The following is a 27,485-nucleotide window of genomic DNA, read 5'->3' on the forward strand; positions in this document are numbered from 1 at the left end:
GAGGTATTGTATTCCTGGTCCCACTGTATTCCTCAAGCCTATTCCAATGTGTGCTGCTGACTTGTAGTCACATCCTAATATTACAACAGTGACCACAACTCAGATGTACTGTACTTCACTGATTAATTATTTTGGGACAGGCTGAGACTGTGAAAGGCTCTACATATTTACAAGTCTATCCTCTTTTTCTTTGTTCTCAAGATGTACATAGAATGTTCTAATTTGCCTAATTGTGGGTGTAACTGAATAATGTTCATCGATTGCCATGTATTTAAAAACAAACTAGAGTGACGAAACAAATTTTACAGTCCTGTCTGGGAGTTGCAGTAAAGTAACTTCAGGGCAGGATATAAAAAAACTTTATGCATCTTTACTTGATTTGACCTGGAAATGGCCAATATTAATCATTGATGTCAGAACTTCCTCCATTTGTCAGTGCTAGTATTTCTCACAGAAGCATTTTTACCATTGGAAACTAACACTCTCTACGATATCTCCCTTGAACAAGCATTGATTGAAAGTGGGAGAATTTACACTTCCTTAGAGATCTAGCCCTTCCTGAACCATTTAAGAATGGGCAAGGGAAGATGCGGCTACCAACAACAGAACAGAAATGAGAAAACATCCTTGTCTCTAAAGCCATCGAGGAATATAACTCCAACTGTTTCCAGTAGTAGGACAGCCTAGGACCAGAGGGCACAGCCTCAGAAAAGGACATCCCTTTAGAAAAGAGATGAGGAAGGATTTCTTTAGCCAGAGGGTAGTGAACCTGTGGAGTTTATTGCCTTAGACGGTTGTGGACACCAGGTCAATGGGTGTATTTAAAGCAGAGGTTGATAGGTTCATGAGTAGTCAGAACATCAAAGGTTACAAGAAGAAGGTAGAAGAATGGGGTTCAGAGGGATAATAAATCAGCCATGATGGAATGGTGGAGTAGACTCGATGGGCTGAATGGCATGATTCCGCTCTCACAGCTTATGTCTTATGGTCTAACTTGCTGTTCACAAGCCAAAAAGAAAAGGCAAGTAATAGTAAATAGAAAAGCTGATATATTCCATTCAATAAATTTCTGTGCTAATCAGGTTATCTCTGTACCAAGATCTCCAAAAACTTACCGACATCAGACATTTCTGGAATAGTAGCCATGTACGTTTCCTTTGAAAACTTTGGTTCATTATCATTGATATCATGGATTTTAATGATAAACTCAGATTCTGGTTCCACAGGTCTGCCAGTCCGTCGTTCAATGGCTTGGGCTCGTAATGTATAAAAAGATTTTTCCTCGCGGTCCATTTTCTTTAAGGCGTGAATATCCCCAGTGTTCTCGTCAATACTGAAAACTGTACCAGCCCCGTCTCCAGACAAAATATATTTCAGTGTGCCATCTCCCTTGTCTACGTCAGAGTGCAGCTGTGGAAGTAAAAGAGAAAACAGGATTTACAAATTCTGAAGGTAAACAGAGATCGCTGTCTTGTAACAGATAGGCAAGAGCAACATTATATAGTGGAGGACTACAGCATAATAAAGCATATCTCCCAACATGGAAAATGGTCATGATATATAGAGAACCATGTCAGCATTAATTTTTTAAATCAGCCTCTCTCCATCTCACCTTGGCTTCACCTTCTATTTCTGATTAACGGTTTTGGCCTGAAGCATCGACTCTTTATTCCTCTCCAAAGATGCTACCTGAGCTGGTCTTTCCTCCAGCATTTTGTGTGTGTTACCTTCTATTTCTTTACCTCTTGGGTGCTTATCTAGATTCCTCATATGTAGCTTTGCTCTCTGTTTTCCTAAATAAAATTGTATGTAATCAAATAAAAGAGGATTTCATTTTATTAAGTTGTGAGCAGAAGCTGTACAATTTTCCAGTCTTTCATAATACAATAAGATTAGAACTCTTTTATTGATTTGGTTACTCATGTTTCAGGACAAAAATAAATAAAGAATAAATATTGAAGATGCTGGAAATCTAAAATAAAAAAAAATTATAAGATGCTGGAAGCACACACAGCAGATGAGGCAATGTCTGTGCAAAGACAGTCAGGTCCAGGTCCCTTCATCAGAGCTACCTGATCTGATGAACGTTTTCACCTGAATCAGCTTCAGGTTTATTATCACTGATGTACATCTTGACATTTGTTGTTTTGTAGCAGACATAAAAATTACTGTAAGTTACAAAATAAATAAATAGTGCAAAAGATGTATAATGATGTAGTGTTCTTGAGCTGTCCAGAAGTCTGAGATGGAATTAACGGCATTTATTTCAGATTTCCTAATGTTTCATTTGCCGTTGATTTCACAGCCACTTGCCTTCCAGGAATGCCAGCCTTCCAGCCTTGAAGAAGTTCTGCCCTGCTCCCTGGCAGAATTTCTATGTTTCCCTTTTGAGATCTTCCTTGTTTTCTCTTCTAGTTTTCAGCCAGGCGCTGATTGAAGCTCGCTTCTGCCATATCTCTTTCCTCAATGTGTCTAATCGCAAGTCATCCCACTCAAATATTTCAGTAAGATTGGCTCACTGTATCTACATTAACATGGCCAGTTGGCTGTATAATTGAGTGGGCCTATGGTCCGCACATCAAGAAAATAGCCAAAAATTTAATGTGCCAGCACACACTAAGACCAAGGGCTCCCTGAAGTCCAAGTTTGAGAACATGGGAGAGAGACACACAGAATATTTGTCCTTTTCCCTCTCACGTGTCTTTTTTCCCTCTGACCCGTGATGTTTATCTACAAGTCCACAATTTTCACAATGAAGCCAGAAGCAGGTTGCAATGCCGAAATGCTGCACCCACAGTCCCTGGAAATGATAGTAGTCAAAAGCTCTTGAGCTGGAAAAATATCCATCATGAAAAAAGTACTTCAGCTATGCAAACAAACAAAGGAGTACTGTGGATGAACACTGCTCATTGTTTGAAGGACTTGCTTGTTTACCTGTGGCATTTTACATCAATATGCTGTCACTGGTTTCAACAAAAGAGATGTGGGTGGGGAAGTCTTAGAGATTCTGATTTGTTGTACTGTCATATACACAAGGGTGAAATGGAATTCCTTGCTGGCATGAAGCTCAAAGAGTAAACAGTATGCATGTTAATAATAAATACAAACAGTACAGCAATAAACTCACAATGGTGCCGGGAATAGTCGTGCAAACTGAAATAGTACAAAAGAAATGTTGAAGTGACAATAATGGAAGAGGTAGAATTAAGGGGTCGAGAATGAGTCAGCACCACTGGGAGGGGATGCAAAAGATGAAATTGGTCTGGCATTCAGTGGGGAAAAAAGCTGTTCTCAAGTCCGGTTGTCTGAGCTCCTGTGTCTTTTAGAAGGTAGAGGAAAGAACAGGGAGTGCCCAGGGTGGCGGGCATCCTTGATACTGTCAGGTTTCCCAGGTGCAATGCACCTGGAAGATAGACTGTCTGTTAGGAAGTGGGTTATGTTTACCACACACTGAACTTTGTATTAACACCATATGTAACTTTATTGAAAGCATTTTTTACCACCCACTTGAAATAAATTCCCATTTAGTGTGCAACCCCATTGTAATAAACTTCTGTTTATTAATGTTAAATGTATCAAAACTAGATTTTACAAATTAAGATACCATCTGGAGAGTGATTTGGTTCTGTTTGCTGGGTGTGGAGGAGAAAATTGTAAAGATTTAACAGTTACCTTTATTTGTCAGACGTACATGGATACATATAGTGAAATGGTTCAAATGTGTTAGTGACCAACACAGTCCAACGATGTGCTGGGGACAGCACACAGGTGTCACTATGCTTCCAGCGCCAACATAGAATGCCCACGACTTACTAACCCATACGTCTTTGGATTGTGGGAGGAGACCAGATCACCTGTAGGAAACCCACATGGTCACAGGGTGAACATATTAATCCTTTACAGACAGTGGCAGGAACTGAACACCAAGCGCTAGCACTATAAACCCTGTGTTAAGTCAAAATAGTAGCAGAGATTATAGTTGTTAATGGCTTTAACTTAAAAGAAAGATGTCTCAACTATGAGAGCTCTGCACTGGAGGAAGAGCCTGCTGATTGACCTGGACAACAACCTATCTTTGTGCCTCAGTGGAGTGTCTCTGAATTGATTGCTGGGACAATGGGAAGTAGCTGAGCATAGTTTACTGTCAGCTGTCACATTAAGGTTACTGCAATCTCTCAACCACAAATATATCACCACAAAACTTGTATTTATAGTCTCTTGTCATTTGTTAAATCACAGCCAGTGGCTATCCAATTATTGGCCCAATGTAAACACAGGTAGGCAGGTGATGAGACCAGAATGGTACTCGTATTAAATGCTCAAAATAGTAACATTTGGACTTCCAAAATTCAGTCCATTCACTGCAGACCATACTGTGATTTGCATTTAATGAATACAACCAAGGATAAATTCCAACCCTATTCAATCACATGTCACATGGCAGGCCGTTCAGCACTCTGCACTTGTGATAGTTCTTTGCAAGGTCAGTTTAATTTCGTTACCATTTTTCCATGCCCCTGCCAATAACTTCTTTTGGAATAGAAAAGGCAGACAGGGAAAAGAAAAAGTTTTAGTCACGGTCTCTCGATATTGCAACAGAACAAAGAAATGTGGTAGGATAGCAATCAGAAGTAGAAGTCATGACTATGTGGTTGAAAGTGGATTAGTTTCAATACTAGAGGAAGACTACAAACCATGGAAAGGGGGCCAGAGAAATTAGTAAAAAGAGTAAAAATATCTTGGGGGATTTCAAATACATGAGATGCGGATAAAAAGAGAAAGGAATAGAGCTTCTACAATTTGTGTGAGTGGACAGTGTTAGTGGTTCAGCTTTGGCTCAACAGGCTTGGACAAACACAGATGCAGGCTCTAAGTAAGTTTTTTTTGTGCTGAGAATGGGTCCAGATTTAGTGGTAGTTTCATTCTGTGAATTTTAAGAACTTTGGGAGACTGCCAGTCTCCCTGACAAATATGTCTGCATGAAATGCACTGAGCTGCAGCTTCTTAGAAACTGTGTTAAGGAACTGGAGCTGCAGCTCGATGACCTTCGACTCGTACGGGAGAATGAGGAGGCAACAGATAGGAGCAACAGGGAGGTAATCACCCTTAAGTTGTAGGAAGCAGGTACCTGGGTGACTGTCAGGATAGGGACAGGGAATAGGCATCCAATGCAGAGTACCCCGTGGCTGTTCCTCTCAATAATAAGTATAATGTTTTGGATACCGTTTGGGGAAAATGACCTACTACGGTGAAGCCACAGTCTGGATCTGTGGCTCAGAAGAGAGGAGACGAGCTGTAGCAGAAGAGAAAGGAGGTTTTGTGGACAAGAACAAGATTTCCGGGTGGCTTGTTGCCTTCAGGGTGCCAGGGTCAGGGACATCTTGGATCAAATCCGTAGCATTCTTAAATGGGAGGGTGAGCAGCCAAAGGTCATGGTCCATATTGGTACCAATGACATGGGTAGAATGGGTGACAAGATCCTGCAAAGTGATTTCAAGGAATTAGATGCTAAGTTAAAGGATGGGAATGCCAGGGTTGTGATCTCAGGATTTCTACGTGTGCCACATGCTAGTGAGGCCAGATATAGGAAGGCCATACAGTTTAGTGTTTAAGGAGTTGGTGCAGGTGGGAGGGCTTCAGATTTTTGGATCATTGGGCTCTCTTCCAGGAAAGGTGGACATGTACAGAAGGGACAGTTTGCACCAACTGGAGAGGGACTAATATCCTAGTGAGAAGGTTTGTTAGAGTTGCACGGGCAGGGTGAGGCTTTAGATTATGAAGACACGCAGTCCTCTTTTATTGTCATTTAGTAATGCATGCATTAAGAAATGATACAATATTTCCTCCAGTGTGATATCACAAAATACAGGACAGACCAAGACTGAAAAAACTAACAAAACCACATAATTATAACATATAGTTACAACAGTGCAACAATACCATAACTTGATGAAGAAGTCCATGAGCACAGTAAAAGTTCAAAGTCTCTCAAATGTCCCACATTTCACGCAGACGAGAGAAGGAAGAAAAACTCTCCCTGCCATACCCAACCACGGTCTGACTCTGAGTCATCCGAAAACTTCGAGCTCTGATCAGCTCTCTGACACCGAGTACTGAGCGCCATCTCTATCCGAACGATTCGACCTCCATCCCGGTCGCCAACAGCAGGCAAAGCCGGGGATTTTGAGGCCTTCCCTCCGAAAGATTCCCGACCGCGTAGTAACGACAGCAGCGAACGAGCGTTTCAGAAATTTTTCCAGCTGTTCCTCTGTGCTTCCACGTCCGTCTCCATCAAATCAGAATTGTCCACGGCCCCTATTTAACGGATACGATATCATTTTTCACCGGAGGGCTGCGCATGCGCGGAGCACTGCTCGCTCTCTTCCCACTGTTTAAACTTGATTTTCAGGGGGATGGGAACCAGAGCACCAGAACAAATAGTGGAATGGTTGTTGAGAAAGATATTGTGAAACCTAATTGCAAGGTCAGGAATTAAAAGGTTAAGCTTGGTATGACTAATGTTCTGCACTGCATATATTTCAATACAAGGAATATTATAGAAAGGGCAGATGAGCTTAGGGCATGGATCAACAGGTGAAATTATGACATTGTAGCAATTAGTGAGTCTTGGATGCAGGAGGGGCAGGACTGGCAGCACAGTGTTTCGGGATTCCATTGTTTTAGATTTGACAGAGTGGGAGGGATTGTGGGGGTGGCATTACTAGTCAGGGAAACTGTCAATGCAGGGCTCAGTCAGGACAACAGACTGAAGAGCTCATCTAGTGTGGCTTTATGGGTAGAACTGAGGAATAAGAAAGGTATGACCATGTTAATGGGATTACATATATTATAGACCATCCAATAGTTCACGGAATTTAGAGGAGCAAATTTGTAGAGAGATTGCAGACTGTTGCAAGAAACATAAGGTTGTGATAGTAGGTGATTTTAACTTTCCACGTATTAACTGGAACTCTCATACTGTAAAAGAGCTGGAAGAGAAAGAATTTGTCAAGTGTGTTCAGGAAAGTTTCCTTAATCAGTACATAGAAATCCCAATTAATGAGAGTGTGATACTATCTCTCCTATTAGAGAATGAGACAGGGCAGGCGACGGAAGTTTGTGTAGAGGGCCACTTAGCAGCTTATGTTCATAATGGTAATTATGATTACCATTTCAAGGTTTCAAGGTAATTATGGAAAAGGATGGGTCTGGCCCTCGGATTGAGACACTAAATTGGAGAAAGGCCAATTTTGATGGTATAAGAAAGGGACTGGCAAGTGTGGTTTGGGATAGGTTGTTTTCTGCAAGGGTGTACTTGGTAAATGGGAGGCCTTCGAAAGTGATATCTTCAGACTACAGAGTCTGCATGTTCTGGTCAGAATACGTGTTAAAAAAACAAATGAGTTTGCTCGAACAGACAAGGTGAAGGAGAATCTGAAGGGCTTCTGCAGATATATTAAAAGCAAAAGGATAGCAAGGGACGAAATTAGTCCTCTGGAAGAGCAGAGTGGTGTCACTGTGTGGAGCCAATAGAGATGGGGGAGAGCTAAATGGAATTTTTGCATCTGTGTTCGTTTGGGAGATGGACACAGAGTGCTGGGAGGAAATGCATCAGCAGGACCATGGACCATATACAGATTACAGAGGAGGAGGTATTTGCTGTCTTGAAGCAAATTAGGGTGGATAAATCCCCGGGATCGGACAAGGTGTTCCCTCGGACCCAGTGAGAGGCCAGTGCAGAAATTGCAGGGTAGTGAATGCACAGAATGCGCTATCAGGGTGCTGGTAGAGGCATGTACATTGCAGACATTTAAGAGACTCTTTCATAGGCACACGGATGAAAGTAAAGTGGAGAGCTATGTGGGAGGAAATCACTAGTTTGATCTTAGCATAGGTTAAAAGGTCAATACAACATTGTGGACCGAAGGGCCTGTTCTGTATCATACTGTTCTACTAAATTCTACGTTCTATTACTTCCATAGAATGTATTGACCTGTGAATTAATTTAGCTGAGTAACAAGTTTAAAACATGAAGATTTCTTTGGCTGGGCTATAGTGGGAAAGTCAGTAATTTAGTTAAACACCGATCAAAGAATCAATAGTAAAACAGCAAACAAGCACATTTGAGTAATTCTAGGATTCCCTCAGAGGTAATCAATGTTGCAGGAACCTGGAGACAATTGACAGGTTGAAATATTTATATTCTTGCCAAGGGTGAAGTGCTCACAGTAGCGTCTTATAGCAAAATGCCAGATCTTTAAGAAGATGACTGAACACCCTTGAAAACATTTTCCATCAAGCATCTGATAAAGTGAAAACTGCTACAGAGTGGCGCTTGGATAAAGGTCAGGATAAATATAATGGTTGTCAACATTGTAGCTGATCATTAACTTGAAAGGAGTAAGTGTGGTTGGGTTTCAGATTGCAGTTGCTTTATTCATGTAGGATGGGTCTGAATGAATCCGTTTGACTATAGTTCGATGGGAGGACTATTGGCTGAAAAGAACGAGTAAGAGCTGCCATTTCAAAATTCAATAGGTGGAAATATTTGCTTCAGCTGTTCTCTGAATGGAGAGTTTTCACAGCCACCGACACAGTTAGGGAATAGAATTTGTGCGCTATTGAACCTTAGCGGCAGCATGTAACAATTCTCAGGAAAGATATGATATGGCTAAAAAGATGACTAAGATTCCGGTTAACCTTTATCCTTACATACAGCACAAAGCAGAGACTTCTGCCGTACTGGTTGAAACTCAATGGGGAAAAATTAGCCCATGTTTATAAGTTATAAGCATACTACAAGGATGTGTAAGAGCAAGCTGCCGATTTTAATCACCTCCTGCATGCTTGGTTCCATTGAAGTTCATGAGAGGTGAATGGAATGAGCAGCCAATATTTTTGCATGCCATGATGGGAAACAAAGATGGACTGATAACTTCTGCATGATGTATTTCTGAATAAAATCGACTACTTGGCCTAATTTGCATGACAGTGCATTTGATGTACACTGATTGGGAATTGTCCCCAAGTTTGCTCAATTTCACGGGGGAAATTCTAAGAAACTGAAAGCTGACTTTGAATCTATGCTGAATTGAAATCCAGGCAGTACTGGTGGAAGACTGCAGTTTCTTCAGATGGAGTTCAGTCATAGATCAGCAATGAATGTCTCTGCATAGAAGAACACTTTTGGGAAGCTGAATGGCCTTCTCCCAGCCAAATCAATTTCTTTTACACATGTCATCTCTAAAGTCACTTCTTAGTGACAACACTAATCTTCAGGTCAATTCCTATTGAATATACATAGCAGAGTGTCCTGATCCCTACGGATCACAATGTGAAGCTGATGTTCACGTTTATTCCTAGCACAAATATGTTTAAAAGAAAAAAAAAGCAAGTAAAGCCGAAATAAGATAAATGAATATCTATTTCTCCCTCCAGTGAACAGTAACTTCACCTCTCCATCCTCCTCTTTTCCCCACTCTGACCTTTTACTTCTCAGCTACCTATTACTTCCCTCTGGGTCCCATCCTTCTTCCCTTTCTCCTATTGCTCACTCTCCTCTCCTATCAGTTTCTTTCTTCTCCAGCCCTTGACCTTTCCCACCCATCTGTCTTCACCTATCATCTTCCAGCTAGTCTTCTTCCCCTCCCCCCACCTTTTAATTCAGGCATCTCACCCCTTCCCTCTCAGACCTGATGAAGGGTCTTGGCCTGAAATGTCAACTGTTTATTCTTTACTATAGATGCTCCTCCAGCATTTTGTGTGTGTTGCTTTGAAATAACTACAGCCCTTTCTTTTAGAATAACTTTAGGAGAAATGCAGGAAAGATTTGATATTGTAGTATCTGTACATTGTACTCTGCTTCCAAAATTTGTCTCTGTTGACCATCAAAATAGTTTCTATTGTCTCTCATCAAATTCCACAAGCACAGTTCAAATATAAAAACATTATAATACTGTATGTGCATAGCACTTCTATTCCTAGGGCATAAGATGAAAATACTGGGGCCACTTAACAATATTCATATAATTCAGGAAACAATTCATTGTCAAAAATCAGTCTCAGGCCAGCCATCCTATGATACATACAATCAAATCAGAAACAACTATGAAAAGAAATCCCTTTGGAGTCATATTTACCTCTCAATCAACATTACCAAAACAAAACACATTATCTGCTCATTATTGTGTTGTTGTCTGTGGGAATTTGCTGTGCAAATTAAATGCTGTACTTCCACGTACAGCTGCCTTGCTATATTAACATATTTCACTGGCTGCAATGTGTTTTGAGATGTTCTGAAGTCATTAAAAGTGCTATGGAAATGCAAGCCTTTCTTTTATTTCAGCTCAGAGGTTTCAGCTGCTGGGTACAAATTAAAGAACAGTTACTTGCCCCCTATAGAATTGATTAATATTCAAATCTGATAGCTCTGAGAACACTACTTAAAAAGGAATACTGTGAATCACTCTGCCCATTTAACTATATTAAATCTAATAAAGAAGCATGCAGTTATCTGACAAATCTGCTTCTGCAAAATGTCAGATTTCATGATGGATCAAGCTTTTAAAACTCTACTGGAGATTTTTTCATCAAAAGAGCGAAATTACCATGAATTGTTTCTGTCTCCGCTTAAAATCCATCAGATGTCAGGACAATAGTAGTTTCTAAATGAATATTAAGCTCTGTATTGAAAATTATATTTGTTTACCAATTTATAATCTTTGTTTCATGAAATACATGGAAAATTAATCTGTAGGAATTCCGGCTATCTTAATTCAAAACTAACAATACTTACACGAGCTGAAAGTTCTATCCAAGTATGTACTATAAACCAATTGTGCTGGTGTAATGAGCAAATCTGAGTATTATAGTGCATGAGGAATCAGAGGAGTAGAGCAGATTGGCCCTGAACATGGTAAAAGTTCATCTTTGAACTTGTACAAACCTGAGACCATCCACAAGAGCAAGTCTACTAAATGGTCACTCCAAAAAACGATGCTTTAAGTGTTTTACTTACCAGTGGGTGACTGAAGAGTTAAAGGACAGCATAAATCAACTGTATTGGTGCTGCTCAGCTTTTCAGATGGATGACTGTCTTGTTTATCCACTTGATACATAGAACTGACCTAAAGCCTGACCTGCTCTCAAGTCACCGGCTGCTCTAGAAATCTGTACTGGATCTCCAGATTTTGTTAATTACATATTAATGATTTGGATGAGAATGAGATGCCAACGATTCGTAAGTCTGCGCACGGCACCCAGTTGCTGGAGTGGCTGAACTTGGAAAGTGGACACACGGCAGTTGGAATTTAACTTAATTAATTTATGAAGTGATCTATTTTGGGAAGTTAATCCAGATGAACGTTCACAGTGAAGAATACATCCCTGAGGAGTGTTGTAGAACAGAGACCTCAGAATCCATATATATAATTCCCTGAAATTGTGTGATGAAAATGATTCATAGCATGCTTGCCTTCATTGGTTGGGGCACTGAGCACGAGTCTGAGGATGTTATGTTACAGCTGTACGAGACATTGGTAAAACTGCACTTGCGGCACTGTGTATAGTCTAGTTACACAGTCGCTATGCTATATGATTACATAAGAGAGTTGCAAAAAAAAAGATTCACCAGGGTGTTGCCATAAGTGAAGAGGTTGAGCTAGAAGGAGAGACTGAATAGGCTGCGACTGTTTTCTCTGGAATAAAGGAGGCTGAGTTGGTGACCTTAAAGAGCATTATGAAAGCATGAGGGGTTAGATAAGATGGATAGTCATAGTCTGCTTCCCAGGGTAGGGAAGTTCAAAGGTAGACAACAGAGGTGAAAAGGGAAAAGATGAAAAGGGAAAGATTAAAAAGCATAACATTAAGTTGATTGAAGAAAAGTGTGGGGGGAGGCATGTCAGAGATAATTTTCTTTACACGGAGAATGGTGCATGTGTGGAATGCTCTGCCAGGGTGGTGGTGGCAGTTAAACAAGGGACATTTAAGAAATGCTTAGATAGGCACATGGATGATAGTAAAATGGAAGGTTATGTAGGAGAGAAGAGTTAGATTGATCTTAGAGGAGGTTAAAAGGGTCTACACTGTACTGTAATGTTCGATGTTCACCCAGAAGATGGTTTGTATAAGGAATGGGTTTCCAGAGGAAGTGACAGAGGCAGGTACAATTACAGCATCTAAAAGGCATTTGGAGAGCTACATGGGAAGGATAGGGTTAATGTGAGATGAGACTAACAGAGGCAACTGGGGACATCTCAGGTAGGTACCCTGGCCAGCATGGATGAGTTGGACAGGAGGGTCTGCTCCACACTGTATGGCCCTATTTACAACATTTCACCGCAAGCACGTCAGCAAAATACTGATACTCTGCAGTGGGAGAACGGATTTTCATCCGTGCAGATCAAATCATCAAACATCTCCTGGATGACAGCATTTGTGATCCTATCACTGCCACCTCCTTCAGTGCCCCTGCTATGCCCTGGCGGATAGTTTGTCCGGATTACTGCTGCTCACTGTGAGGCTGTGCAGCCTGAGGCCTAACCATCCAGGCTCACGGCAATTTGAATGTGACTGAAAATTAGCTTTTGATTATTATCAGGCTGCTCTTTACGGCATCTTGCTGCTTGCAAAGTGATGACAAAGGATTAAAACTATTCAATGCATTCAAAGTACATTTATTATCAAGAATGTATAAATTATAGAGCCTTGAGATTTGTTTGCTTACAGGCAGTCACAAAACAAAGAACGCAATTAAAAAAAAATAAAGACCAACTCCCAATACGTAGAGAGAGAGAGAGAGAGAGAGAGAGAGAGAGAGCGAGAGAGAGAGAGAGAGAGAGAGAGAGAGAGAGACAGACAGACAGACAGAGAGAGAGACACAGACACAGACACAGACACAGACACATCATGCAAACAATAGAAATGAGCAACAACAGCTTTCTGAACTAAACTGAGTCCTTACATCCAAATTCCTGGAGATTTGTAGATCCACATCCTACATTAGATTGGTGACTGGAGCATCCTGGGGCACCAGCATAGGTGCACCTTAAGGATGCGTGCTTAACCCATTGTTCTACTCTCACTACACTCATGACTATGTGGCTAGGCACAGCTCAAACTCATCTATAGATTTGTTAATGACACAAATTGTTATTGGCAGAATCTCCGATGGTGACGAGGAGGTGTGCACAAGTATGATAGATCAGTTGGCTGCGTGGTGTTGCAATAATCTTGCAAGACCAAGAATTGATTGTGGACTTTAGGAAGGGGAAATCGGGAGAACGTACACCAGGAGTCAGCAGTGAAAAGGGTGAGCAGCTTTGAGTTCCTGGGCACCAACATCTCTGAGGATCCATCTTGCGCACAGCCTATTGGTGCAATTATGAAGAAGGCACACTAGCGGCTACATTTCATCAGGAGGTTGAGGAGATTTGGTATGTTGCCAAAGATTCCGACAAATTTCTACAGACGTACCATGGAGAGCATTCTGACGGGATGCGTCGCCGTCTGGTATGGAGGGGCCAGTGCGCCGAATCAGAAAAAGCTGCAGAAGGTTGTAAACTCAGTTAGCTCCGTCATGGGCACTAGCCTCCCCACCATTGAGGACATCTTTGAAAGTTGATGCCTCCAAAAGGCAGCATCCAGCATTAAGGATCCTCACCATCTGGGACATGCCCTCTTCTCATTACTGCCACCAGGAGGTACAAGAACCTGAAGACACATATTCATCATTTTAGGAACAGCTTCTTCCCCTTTGCCATCACGAACCATGAACCCATGACACCACTTACTACCTTGCTCTCTTCTTGCACTAATATATTTATTTTTATATTTCTTATCCTAACATAGTAAATTTTATGAATTGGGCAGCACTGCTGCTGCTGTAAAACATCAAACTGCACAACATATGTCAGTGATTATAAAATTGATTCCAACATAACAACTCGTCAGAAACATCTTTGAAATTGCAGCATTCTCTAAGGACAAGGCACACCTCTGCAGCTTTCTGATCAAAGATGAGTGTACTGCCTACAAGATGGCCACATGGAATGGATTTTTGATTGATTCTGGGTAGGTGTTTCTCAATGCCACAGTCAGTTGCAAATCTGCTTAGATGTCTCTATAAAACCGTAAATTATAAGTGTAACCCCTTCACTGGGCTCATATGCAAATTTGGCTCATTAGCCAGCTCTGCTAACAGCCACTGGATTCAGCAGTGAGAACACTTTTCATAAACAGTAGACATCTAGGGTGAGTATGATTTGGGGTTCAGCCAAACAGGAACGTCATGATGTACCAATTAAAGAAACCTCTATTTGAGCTAATGCTGTGTAAATACTGCCCATACACAATTGTCAATCTAGATGAAATAACAGATTGTACACTGCATAAAATCATGAAGAAAGTATACTTACAAATTTCAGCTTTATGGAACAGTTAGTAGCTAAAAGAAAAAAATAAATAAAAGGGCCCATTTCAATTAACCCAAGCCAACTGTACACATAAAGTTGGAGCTCATCTTGAAGTTGTCCTTTTGACTCACACTCTGGACCTACGGTCTGCGTGAAAGCACACAATACATTCTGAATTTCGCTCAAAATCCATCTTAAACAAATGGGCCCTCTCTCTGGAGTATTGGCCCTACCTCCTTGGAGCCAATAATCTGCACAAAGCAGCTTGTGCAATGGAGACACTTCTTACCATGGCACTTTCATCCATCTTCACACCTGTCCTCGCCACAACTCCTGCCAAAAAGACCATGAACTCCACCAGTGTCTGTTCCAAGTCTCTTTCTGCACAGCTCTCTCTAGAACCTTCTCCCAATTTCACCATCCTGATTGGCTGACACAACATTGCTAAATTGAACATCATAGCCCCTTATCTTTAGCCAAAACCAAAGCATTCCATCAGCAAGACACCCTGGTTTTACAGGAAGCAACTAAATCAACTACCCTATAATATTAGCATTAAAAATATTAACCAGAGCAGCACATAAGAGCAGAATTAGACCATTTGGCCCATGAAATCTACTCTGCCATTTGACCATGATTAATTTATTATCCTCCTCAACCCAATTCTCCTGGTTTCTCCCCATAGCCTTTGATGTCCTTACTAATTAATAACTTATCAACCTCCACTTTAAATATAGCCAATGACGGCCTCCACAGCCATCTGTGACAATAAATTCCACAGATTCATTACCCTTTGACTAAAGAATTTCCTCCTTAGTTCTGTTCTTTGAGGCTGTACCCACTGGCCCTAGACTCTCCCACTATAGGAAACATCCTCTCCATGTCCACTCTATCTAGGTCTTTCAATCTTCAGTAGGCTTCAGTGATATTACCACCCCCCCCCACACAACACCTCATTCTTCTAAACTCCAGTGACTATAGTCCCAAAGACATCAAATGCTCCTCATATGCTAATCCTTTCATTGCTAGTATTATTCTCATAAACTTGCTTGGGACTGTCTATTGCAAGTGTATGGGGTTTCTTCTTTGTATGTTAAATTTAAAATGGCTTCTTTGTTATGTTAATCTTTTAATATGCTGTGTATGTGGATTAAAATGGCTTCTATGTTATGTTAAATGCTGTGAAAGTCTCCAGCTAGAAATTTGCTTTGGTTAATACAGATAGCAGAGGTACTGTTAGCCCTTGGGTGTCCATGTTATTCTTTCTTGGGGTGATATGCTGTCTCATATGGCTGGGAACCAGGGGCTTTTGGTGGGGAGTTGGAGGAGAGACCGTGAGGACGACAGACGTGTGGGGAAAGCTCAGGCTGATCACTCTGGGTGGTCCTGAGCCGTGAGTCGACGGGGTCCGGGTGGTCCCGAAGAGGGTCCTGAGCTCCAACGTGTGCATGAAGAAATTGAACTTTGATAAGTCTGGCGCCTTTTCCATTCCTTTTTTCTGTATTGGACTTATATTAATTTCATAGACTTAGTAATATCTATAAAGTGTACTTGGTAAAACGTATTGTGTGTGCTGGCTGATGATTGACGTTTGAAACTGATTTCAGTGGCAGTGGTACAGCAATCGACACAACCGGGAGCATCCAGGCGGGCAGCGGACGGGATTTCCCCTAGATATATACGAGCCAATATAGCTGAGCGTTACACAAGTATATTCTTCCTTAGATAATGGAGCCCAAAACTGCTCAAAATACTCCAAATATCATTTGACAAATGCCTTATAAAGCCTCAGCTTATACTTACATATATATTCTTGTCTTCTCAAAATGAATGCTAACTTTGCATTTGCCTTTCATACTGCCGACTCAGCCTGCAAGTTAACCTTTAGGAAACCTGCACTCGGCCTCCCAAGTCCCACTACACCTCTGAATCCTGAGTTCACTCCATGTTTGGAAAATAGCCTCCACCATAATTCCTTCTACTGAAGCGTACTTCCCTACACTGTGTTCCATCAGCTCCTTTTTGTGCATTCTGCAAATCTGTCTAAGCTCTTCTGCAGACTCACTGCCTCCTCAACACTATCTGCCCCTCCACTTTTCTTTGTATCATCTGCAAACTTGCCACAAGCCATTACAGTAATTCCGTCACTTTGATCATTAACATATAATTTTAAAAGTAGTGGTCACAACACTGATCCCTACGAAACACTGGCACCCAAACCAGAAATGGCTCGCTTTATTCCCACTTTTCCACTCCTGCCGATCAGCCAATTTTCTGTCCATGCTCGTATCTTTCCCGTAATACCATGAGCTCTGATCTTGTTTAGCAACCTTATCTGCATCCTCGCGTCAAAGGCCTTCTGAAAATCCAAGTAAACAACATCTGCTGAGTCTCCTTTCTCTATACAGCCTGTTGCTTCTTAAAGAATTCCAACAGGTTTGTCAGGTAAGATTTCCATTCAGGAAATCATGCTGTCTTCAGTCTATTTTATTGTGTGCCTCCAAGTATCCCTAAACTTCGTCCTTAATAATGGACTCTAACATCTTGCCAAACAGTGAAGTCAGGCTAACTGCCCTAGAATTTCCTATCTTTTACCTCCTTCCCTTCCTGAAGACTGGAGTGGCATTTGCAATGTTCCAGTCTTCTAGACCCATTCCAGAATCTAGAGATTCTTGAAAGATCACTATCAATGCCTCCACAATCTCCTCAGCTATCTCTTTCAGAACACTTGGTGCAGTCCATCTGATCCAGGTGACTTACCTACCTTCAGATCTTTTAGCTTCCCAAGCACCTTCTCCTTAGTAATAGTGACTATACTCATTTTTGTCCCCGATGCTCCCATATTTCTAGCATCCTGCTGATGACTTACACAGTGAAATATGGCATAAAATACTTATTCAGTTAGTCCACCATTTCTTTGTTCCCATTGCTACATCTCTGTTTTTCTGACTCGTTTCTTACTCTGTTCTTCCTCCCCAGTAAGAATATTTTTATTAAGTGAACAATGTCACGATCATCACAGGACATGACTAAAAGAAGATATTACGAGCGCAGGGGAGCTAAATTCACAACTAGAGATTAAAATTACATTCTATTTTTATACAAGTGGTTTGGTGCATTTGAATCTATTTCTTTCGCATATTTTTTTTAACAATATCTTGCATTTATAAAGCACTAACTACTTGCATAAGATATTATGATGTCCTGTCTAACAAAGAATAGAAACCGAGGAGACTTAGTGAAGATGAGACAGAAAACTGTATCCACACTTCACAAGAAGAACTTTAAAACTCTATTTGAAAAGTAGCTGACATGGGGCATAGGTTCTGGATAGAGGTTTTAAGGAAATTTAGCCATAGTCATAGTCATAGTCATGCTTTGTTAATCCCGGGGAAATTGGTTTTCGTTACAGTTGCTCCATAAATAATAAAAAGTAATAGAACCATAAATAGTTAAATAGTAATATGTAAATTATGCCAGTAAATTATGAAGTAAGTCCAGGACCAGCCTATTGGCTCAGGATGTCTGACCCTCCAAGGGAGGAGTTGTAAAGTTTGATGGCCACAGGCAGAAATGACTTCCTATGATGCTCTGTGCTGTATCTCGGTGGAATGAGTCTCTGGCTGAATGTTCTCCTGTGCCCAACCAGTACATTATGTAGTGGATGGGAGACATTGACCAAGATGGCATGCAACTTAGACAGCATCCTCTTTTCAGACACCACCGTCAGAGAGTCCAGTTCCATCCCCACAACATCACTGGCCTTACAAATGAGTTTGTTGATTCTGTTGGTGTCTGCCACCCTCAGCTTGCTGCCCCAGCACACAACAGCAAACATGATAGCACTGGCCACCACAGACTCGTAGAACATCCTCAGCATCGTCCGGCAGTTGTTAGAGAACCTCAGTCTCCTCAGGAAATAGAGACGGCTCTGACCCTTCTTGTAGACAGCCTCAGTGTTCTTTGACCAGTCCAGTTTATTGTCAATTCGTATCCCCAGGTATTTGTAATCCTCCACCATGTCCACACTGACCCCCTGGATGGAAACAGGGGTCACCGGTACCTTAGCTCTCCTCAGGTCTACCACCAGCTCCTTAGTCTTTTTCACATTAAGCTGCAGATAATTCTGCTCACACCATGTGACAAAGTTTCCTACTGTAGCCCTGTACTCAGCCTCATCTCCCTTGTTGATGCATCCAACTATGACAGAGTCATCCGAAAACTTCTGAAGGTGACAAGACTCTGTGCAGTAGTTGAAGTCCGAGGTGTAAATGGTGAAGAGAAAGGGAGACAAGACAGTCCCCTGTGGAGCCCCAGTGCTGCTGATCACTCTGTCGGACACACAGTGTTGCAAGCACACGTACTGTAACTATTGACACCAAAAAGGCAGATCTTCAAGAAGATGACCTGAAAGAGGGGAGTTCATTGAGGAACAGCAGAGTTATGGCATGGAAAGATATGAAGTTGAGTTTGAAGTGGAATCACACATAAAACTTTTCAGCTTCCAAGGTCAAGCTCAAGCAGTAGGGAAATAATTATATCAAGACAGAGACACAGGAGTTGAAATGGCATTGTTTCCCTTGTTAACATTCAACTGGCAATTTTACTGTCTCATTTAAAGTTAATGAGTGTTGAAACAGAAACACTCAGGGATGTCATGGGTAACTTTGGTACACATCACAGGGCATGCATGAGGGATTTAAATACTTTTTCCTATTATAGATTTCAAACTACTGATATGAATAGATCTTGCTGTTCTGATGCAATGTTTATCTGCTAATAAGGCAAAGGAGCAAAGGACAGCTCTTTTCAAACCTCCTGACCTGAATAAAGATTCTGCTAATGTCCAGGGGGCAAGTGATACATCTTTCATGTTATCAGCAAAGCTGTCAAGTTGAAGTGAAGTATAGAAGGAAAAAGGAAAGCACACTGAAGTAGTACAGACCATTCAGCACATACAGTGGCATACAAAAGTTTGGGCACCACTGGTCAAAATTTTTGTTACTGTGAATAGTTAAGTGAGTAGAAGATGAACTGATCTCCAAAAGTCATAAAGTTAAAAATGAAACATTCTTTTCAACATTTTAAGCAAGATTAGTGTATTATTTTCATTTTGTACAATTTTAGAGTAATAAAAAGGAAAGGAGCACCCTGCAAAAGTTTGGGCACCCCAAGAGATTTGAGCTCTCAGATAACTTTTACCAAGGTATCAGACTTTAATTAGCTTGTTAGGGCTATGGTTTGTTCACAATCATAGTTAGGAAAGGCCAGGTGATGCAAATTTCAAAGCTTTATAAATACCGACTCCTCAAACCTTATCCCAACAACCAGCAGCTATGGAGTCCTCTAAGCAGCTGCCTAGCACTCTGAAAATTAAAATAAATGATGCCCACAAAGCAGGAGAAGTCTATAAGAAGATAGCAATGCATTTTCAGGTAGCTGTTTCCTCAGTTTGTAATGTAATTAATAAGTGGCCATTAACAGGAATGGTGGAGGTCAAGTTGAGGTCTGGAACAATAAGAAAACTTACCGAGAGACCATCCTGTTGAAGGGCCTCAGCCTAAAACATTGACTGTTTGTTTCCACAGATGCTGCCGACCCACTGAGTTCCTCCAGCGTGTTGTGCATGTTGCTTTGACCCCACCATCTGCGGAGTATTTTGTGTTTCCGAGAGAACTGCTTGTAGGATTGCTGGAAAGGCAAATCAGAACCTTTGTTTGACTGCAAAAGACCTTCAGGAAGATTTAGCAGACTCTGGAGTGGTGGTGCACTGTTCTACTCTGCAGCGACACCTGCACAAATATGATCTTCATGGAAGAGTCATCAGAAGGAAACCTTTCCTGTGTCTTCACCACAAAATTCAGCATCAGAAGTTTGGAAAGGAACATCTAAACAAGGCTGATGCATTTTGGAAGCAAGTCCTGTGGACAAATGAAGTTATAATAGAACTTTTTGGCTGCAAAGAGCAAAGGTATGTTTGGAGAAAAAAGGGTGCAGAATTTCATGAAAAGAACACCTCTCCAACTGTTAAGCACGGGGGTGGATCAATCATGCTTTGGGCTTGTGTTGCAGCTAGTGGCACGGGGAACATTTCACTGGTAGAGGAAAGAATGAGTTCAATTAAATAGCAGCAAATTCTGGAAGCAAACATCACACCATCTGTAAAAAAGCCGAAGGTGAAAAGAGGATGGCTTCTACAACAGGTAACTATCCTAAACACACCTCAAAATCCACAATGGACTACCTCAAGAGGTGCAAGCTGACGGTTTTGTCATGGCCCTCACAGTCCCCCAACCTAAATATCATTGAGAATCTGTGGATAAACCTCAAAAGAGCAGTGCATGCAAGATGGCCGAAGAATCTCACAGAACTAGAAGCTTTTGCAAAAAAAATCCCCCTAATAAGAATTGAAAGACTCTTAGCTGGCTACAGAAAGCGTTTACAAGCTGTGATACTTGCCAAAGGGGGTGTTACTAAGTACTAACCATGCAGGGTCCCAAACTTTTGCTTCAGGCCCTTTTCCTTTTTTATTTTTAAACTAAAAAGATGGAAATAAAAAAAATCTTAAAAATATTAAAGAAATGTGTCATCTTTAACTTTATGCCTTTTGGAAATCAGGTCATCTTTTACTCGCTTAGCTATTCACAGTAACAGAAACTTTGACCGAGGTGCCCAAATATTTGTATGCCACTATATCAAAAGGTACTTGCATGCTTGACAAATCATGCAAAATTCTGAAGAACTAATATTTACTGAATAGGAGGGAGATACAGTAATTGCGGAACATAAAGACTTCAGGAAAGATTTCGAGACAGCATCATATGGGGAATAACTAGAGAATCTTAAGAGGATGAGAACTGAAGGATAATGTTTTGGATTAAGAATTAGTGAGAACATAGAACAAAATGCTAAAAGAACTCAGCAGGTCAGGCAGCATCTATGGTGAGGAACAAAGATCCGACATTTTGGACCGAGCCACTTCATCACACAGGTGATGAATCTTTAGTCTGGAATGTTAGCTCTGTATTTCTCTCCATCGATGCTGCCTAACCTGCTGAGTTCCTTCTGCATTTTTTTTGTGAGTTACTCTTGATTTCTAGCATCTGCACAATCTCTTGTGTTTCTGAACTAATTAAGCTCAAAATCAGAATAAGAATCAGAATTAGGTTTATTATGACTGGCATGTGTCATGAAATTTGTTAACTTAGCAGCAGCAGTTCAATGCAATACATCATAGAAGAAGAAAAAATAATAAGTAAATTAATTACAGTATGTGTATATTGAATAGATTAAAAATAGTGCAAAAAGCAGAAATAATATATATTAAAAAAGTGAGGTAGTGTTCACGGGTTCAATGTCCATTTAGGAATCAGATGACAGAGGGGAAGAAGTTGTTCCTGAATCACTGAGTGTGTGCCTTCAGGCTTCTGTACCTCCTACCTGATGGTAACAATGAGAAAAGGGCATGCCCTGGGTGCTGGGTGTCCTAAATAATGGATGCTGCCTTTCTGAGACATCACTCCTTGAAGATGTCCTGGGTACTTTGTAGGCTAGTACCCAAGATGGAGCTGACTAATTTACAACCCTCTGCAGCTTTTTTTTTTAAGTCCTGTGCAGTAGTCCCCCCACCCCCATACCAGACAGAGATGCAGCCTGTCAGAATGCTCTCCACAGTTCATCTATAGAAGTTTTTGAGTGTATTTGTTGACCTACCAAATCTCTTCAAACTTCTAATGAAGTACAAACATTATCCATCCTCCTTTATTACTGCATCAATATGTTGGGACTAGGTTAGATCCTCAGAGATTTTGACACCCAGGAACTTGAAGCTGCTCATTCTCTCCACTTCTGATCCCTCTCTGAAGTTTGGTATGTGTTCCTTCGTCTTACCCTTCCCGAAGTCCACAATCCCCTCTTTTGTCTTACTGTTCACGTGCCTGTCTAAGAGGCTCTTAAACAGCTGTATCACATCTCCCTCTATCACCAACCCTGCCAGTGTATTTCAGGGACCCAACACTCTGTGTAAAAATCTTAGGGCCCTTTTGAACTTTCTCTGTCTCAACTTAAGTGCATGCTTTCTGATACTAGACATGAGGTATAACGGAGAGTTTAGTGCATTCAAGTTAATGTGCTTTCTCAGAGCCATTGGGAATGAGTAAATGTTTCAAAAGGTTTCATTCTGAGCCCAATACTCTTTGTTATGCAGACTTATAATTTGGCTGTAGCCACAGAAGTGGTTCCCAAATATATTGACAATATCAAATTAGAAAATTTAGTTCATTCCTTGTGAGACAAATGAAGGTGCAGTGGGTTATTGATTGAATGTGAATGAATGAGAAGAAAAAGAAATGCAGAGTTAATAGACATGGTGTGATGCCTTGTAAATTAAAATAGAAACCTCATTCTGCTCTGAATCTAAGTTGCTGTCAATTGATAGTAGAGAGAAGTTTTGTTTTAAGTTCATATGATACAAATGATTGCATCTCAGTTGGAATATACAGTGGATTCCAATTAATTGGGCCATTGGTTAATCGGGGAACACTTGGGCAACACTTCAAGAACAAAAACTAACTGAGAAAGTAGCTGCGATTTCCTTCATTTAATTGGGACATGATACGGCTTAACTGGAGCAGGAGGCCATTGTCTAACAGTTTCTAACTAGCATCAGCCGTGTGCACTTGGGTGGCCAGTAGACACGACACCATACTTGGAGCAAACAGATTTTAAATAGCATCAGCTGTGTGTGCTTGTGGTCAGAAAACGGTTATTTTTGTCACTGATAGTTGGTGAGAAGTAAGCAATGAAACAATTTGGAACTGTTTTGCCCACCACAGTTTCAAGCATTCAGGCTTGGAGAAGCCAGAAATGCTCAGGATTGAAAATGAAATTATTTCACTACTTCAACAAGTGAGAAGCTATGAAGAATTTTAAGGTATCAACAGTCATTTTGAATGTTACAATGAAAATGAAAATTTGGAGGATGCAATTGCCAAAGTCATTGTATGAAGCCATCTATTATCTGCACGAGGTGTCTGCACTGATTTTGTTCACTGACAGTCAATCAAAGGAATGCAGCAGTGTGCACTGAATGAATTCATCTGTTGATAACTATTAGGAACTAATAGATAGTTTTATAGTACTGTTAGCTGTATTTTTCTGAGTTTCAATTAAATACATAATTTGTTACTCAGTTAAATGGTAGTTTGCCTTTCTTATACTTAACTATTTGCATGAAACTTCGGCTAATTATGCTAATCACTTAATTGTGCCAAAATGTACTGTCCCGATATGTCTCAATTGATTGGAATGCACAGCGTTATAAAAATACTACCAGTATTCCAGATCACATGTCAGGCAGAAATGTTGGCTATAAAAGTTAAGAGTTATAAAATCTTTATTCATGCAACGCACACAAAATGCTGGAGAAATCAGCAGGCCAGGCAGCATCCATGGAAAGAGTACAGTTAACGTTTCAGGCCAAGATCCTTCCGTAGTACTGGAGGGGAAAAGCTGAGGAGTAGATTTAAAAGGTGAGGGAAGGGCAGAGAAAAAACACAAGGTAATAGATGAAACTTAAAGGAGGAGGGATTAAGTTAAGAACTGGGAAGTTGATTAGTGGAAGGGATACAGGGCTGGAGAATGGGGAGTCCGATAGAAGAGGACAGAAGGCCATGGAAGAAAGAAAAGGGGGGAGGGGCACCAGAGGGAGGTGATGGGCAGGCAAGGAGATAAGGTGAGAGAGGGAAAAGGGAATGGGGAATTGTGAAGGGGGTGCTGGTAATACCAGAAGTTCAAGAAATCAATGTTCATGCCATCTGGTTGGAGGCTACCCAGACGGAATATAAGGTTTTGTTTCTCCAACCTGAGCATGGCCTTATCATGACAGTGGAGGAGGCCATGGATAGACATATTGGAATGGGAATGGGAATTGGAATTAAAATGGGTTGCCACTAGGAGATGTATAGTTACAGTTGCCTGAGCTAAAGGGAGAGGCAGGCCAGGCCAGGTCATTGTGATTTGGAATGTAAGAGAATGTTGGGTGACATTATGAATCCCTTCATTGGTCGAGGGTCAACCATGGATGTTGCTGCCTGCTGTCTACTTGATACCCAAACCAGAGTAGTATGATATGGATAGCAAGCTGTTCCTCATGTACCAGGCTCATCCTGTCCACACAGCTGTTGAGTCCAAAGGAGCAGCTGAGGCCAATACTAGCAGCATCACAGGATCTGCCAGTCAGTGTTGAATTCAACCTAGGACTGCCTTAGGGGCTCCAGCTCTGGAATTTTCCTTGGGACTTACTCCCCCGGCTATAACAACCTTAAGGACGCAAACACGAGGAAATCTGCAGATGCTGGAATTTCAAGCAACACATATAAAAGTTGCTAGTGAACACAGCAAGCCAGGCAGCATCTATAGGAGGAGGTACAGTCGACGTTTCGGGCCAAGATCCTTCGTCAGGACAAACTGAAAGAAGAGCTAGTAAGAGATTTGAAAGTGGGAGCGGGAGATCCAAAATGATAGGAGAAGACAGGAGGGGGAGGGATGGAGCCAAGAGCTGGACAGTTGATTGGCAAAAGGGATATGAGAGGATCATGGGACAGGAGGCCTAGGGAGAAAGAAAGGGGAAGGGGGAAGCCCAGAGGATGGGCGATAACGGATTGGGTACGAGGGGGAGGTGGGGCAATAATGGAACCTTAAGGAATCGTGATGTTACAGAGGTGCTTAAAATTATGAGAGTCAGGTAAGATGGATGGTAACACATTCTTCCCCACCCCCAAACCCTCAGAGTAGGGGAATACAAAACTAGGGGGAAGAGGTTTAGGATGAAAGGAGAAATATTTGGAAGGGAGCCAAGGGGCAACTTTTTCATGCAGACAATGATGAGTATATGGAAAGAACTGTCAGAGGACGGGTTTGAGGCAGGTACAATAGTGTTATTTAAGAAGCATTTGGATCATACAGTGATGTTGTGGTCTGGAGGGTTGGGGGCCAAAAGGATATTGGGACTAGCATGGACAACATAGTGGCATAGAGTGGTTGGACTGAAGGGTATTTATAATGTTCTTTAGTTCTATGACTCTATGACTCTAAGAGTATTGCATTGGGCAGCATCTCCTAGGAAGAATAGTGAAGCAGGGACAATATAGATTCAATAATACACTGCCCTGATTGGGAAATACAGATCTGCAACATTTTTCATTTTTATTTTTAAAATAAGACAGATTAAGTACCAACACGATAGAAAAATAGGAGAGTAAATTAAGCATGGAATGGTATGAAAAAGTCTCTTTTGAGGGCTGAAGGGATAAAAGGTTCAGAGCAAATGATAGTTAGAAATGTCATCATGGAAGTGGGTTGTGAAGTGGTAAAATTCATTTCCACGATTAATGGCTTAAATAGAAAGTTTATCAAAGTTAAAAATAAGAATACTTAAGTGGTTGAAAGAAGCAGATTCAAAGTGATATTGGAACAGTGTTGGTAACTGAATTCAAGACCGTTTTACTCAATTTGAATCTAAAATGCTGACTTCTGCTACATGGGTTCAAGGGCCTTTTATCAGATTGTTGTTTTTTTACCGTGCCTTGTGGCACATTGGCTGGAAAGCTTGGCGTTTCTTTAACATTTTTGTCTGTTTTTATGAGGCCGAGTTGCCAGCTCGATGCCCAATCCAACACGTATGGAAAGCAGGGAAGGAGCTGGCTGGATGTGAACCCTGGACCACTCACCTTGAAGTCTGGTTCAGATGCCATTACACCACCAGCCAGCTTTATTATGTTGTAATGATCTTTTATTATGTATTGATATGAAACCTACTTCAAGCTGACTCTGAACTCCAGTCCAGAGTAACTACTAATCTTCCCGGAAGTGTAATGTGGAGCTAATTAAATTCTAGTGCACCTGGTCCTTGCAAGACATGTGAGGTCATCCAAAACTGCTGCCTGAATCCTAAGCGCATGTCCCATTCCCTCTGGGTTCACTTCCATTCACTTCCACTTAAAATTCACTCCCTTGATTTCAATTCCCTCTGTGGTCTTGGCCCCTTCCTGTCTGTGATTCCATTTGGTTCCATTACCCTTCAAGATCATGTCACTCCTTCAATTCAAGCCTTGATCTGATTTTAATGTTGCACTGTGCCTTTCGTTGCCAAGATCACAAGTCCATGAATCCCTCCTTCTTGCTTCTAATCTTTAAAAGGGTCTGCAACACCTAGCTCTGGTAATTTGCCTAATATCTCCTTATCTGACATCTATTTTTGTTTATGTTCTTTTGAAACACTTTGGAATGCAAATGCTACATTCGAGATGCTACATAAATAGAAGTGGCTGCAGACATTTAGACATCAGACATTTAGGGGCACATAAGATTTCAAGTGAATATAGTAATTAACCTCAAACATTAATGAGCAACCAATCCTCTGCTCTTCATGCACAGGTCTAAGGTTAGGTCAATAAAGGTCAAGGACCCTTTTATTTCTACACCTGCCATACCACCATAGATTTGAATGAAATGTCTGTCATGGTCCTAAGCGGTTTTTTCCTTGGTTCCCTTTAAATTTCGTTTGTGTCACGATCGGGACCGTTGACTCCTTGTTTTCCTTTAATTCATTGTTTCCCTGAGTTTCTTGGGCTCTGTAATTAAAGGCACTTGATTCTCAGCTGAACAAGCAGTATCTAGTGTCCGGCTTACAGCTGCTCAGCGCTAGACCATCCCCTGACGTCACCGAAGCAAGAGCGGGCAAGTCACCTTGCCAAAGCGAGCCAAGTCTTCTCCCCAAAACGAGTGCCAGTAAATCGCCTCTCCTCACCGGAGCGAGCCCGTTAAGTTACCGCGCCTGAGCGAGCCTGCTATACTACCTCGCCGGAGTGGGTCCATCAAGTTAACCTGCCGGAGTGAGTCAAGAGCTGCTGTCCATAGTTCTGGGGCCGATTCGAGAGCTCGCTGCTACTTGGAGCCACTTCGTGCCAAGATAAAAGAACTGTCTATCGTTGTGTGGTTTTGTCTCTTTGTGTCCTTGTTTCCACTGGGTAGGTCCGGCCGTTATCCGCTACCCTGAGTGGGGAACTGTCTCTT

At 41.4% G+C, this 27,485-nt stretch overlaps 1 protein-coding gene across 6 annotated transcripts in view; it reads right to left on the reverse strand.

Moving 5' to 3' along the window:
* The window catches only part of LOC134357899 (cadherin-6-like), a 197,442-nt gene that overhangs the window by 94,954 nt on the left and 75,003 nt on the right, over positions 1 to 27,485 (reverse strand). For 5 of the 6 annotated variants that reach the window (XM_063069659.1, XM_063069662.1, XM_063069660.1 and 2 more), the window contains exon 3: positions 1,116 to 1,410. In XM_063069659.1, the coding sequence (XP_062925729.1) occupies positions 1,116 to 1,410 (295 nt within the window). Of the gene's footprint in view, positions 1 to 1,115; positions 1,411 to 19,941; positions 20,002 to 27,485 lie in introns of those variants that run through there. The other variant, XM_063069664.1, reaches the window with a different exon arrangement.

Source organism: Mobula hypostoma, chromosome 17 (assembly GCF_963921235.1).
Source record: "Mobula hypostoma chromosome 17, sMobHyp1.1, whole genome shotgun sequence".
NCBI classification, from domain to species: domain Eukaryota; kingdom Metazoa; phylum Chordata; class Chondrichthyes; order Myliobatiformes; family Myliobatidae; genus Mobula; species Mobula hypostoma.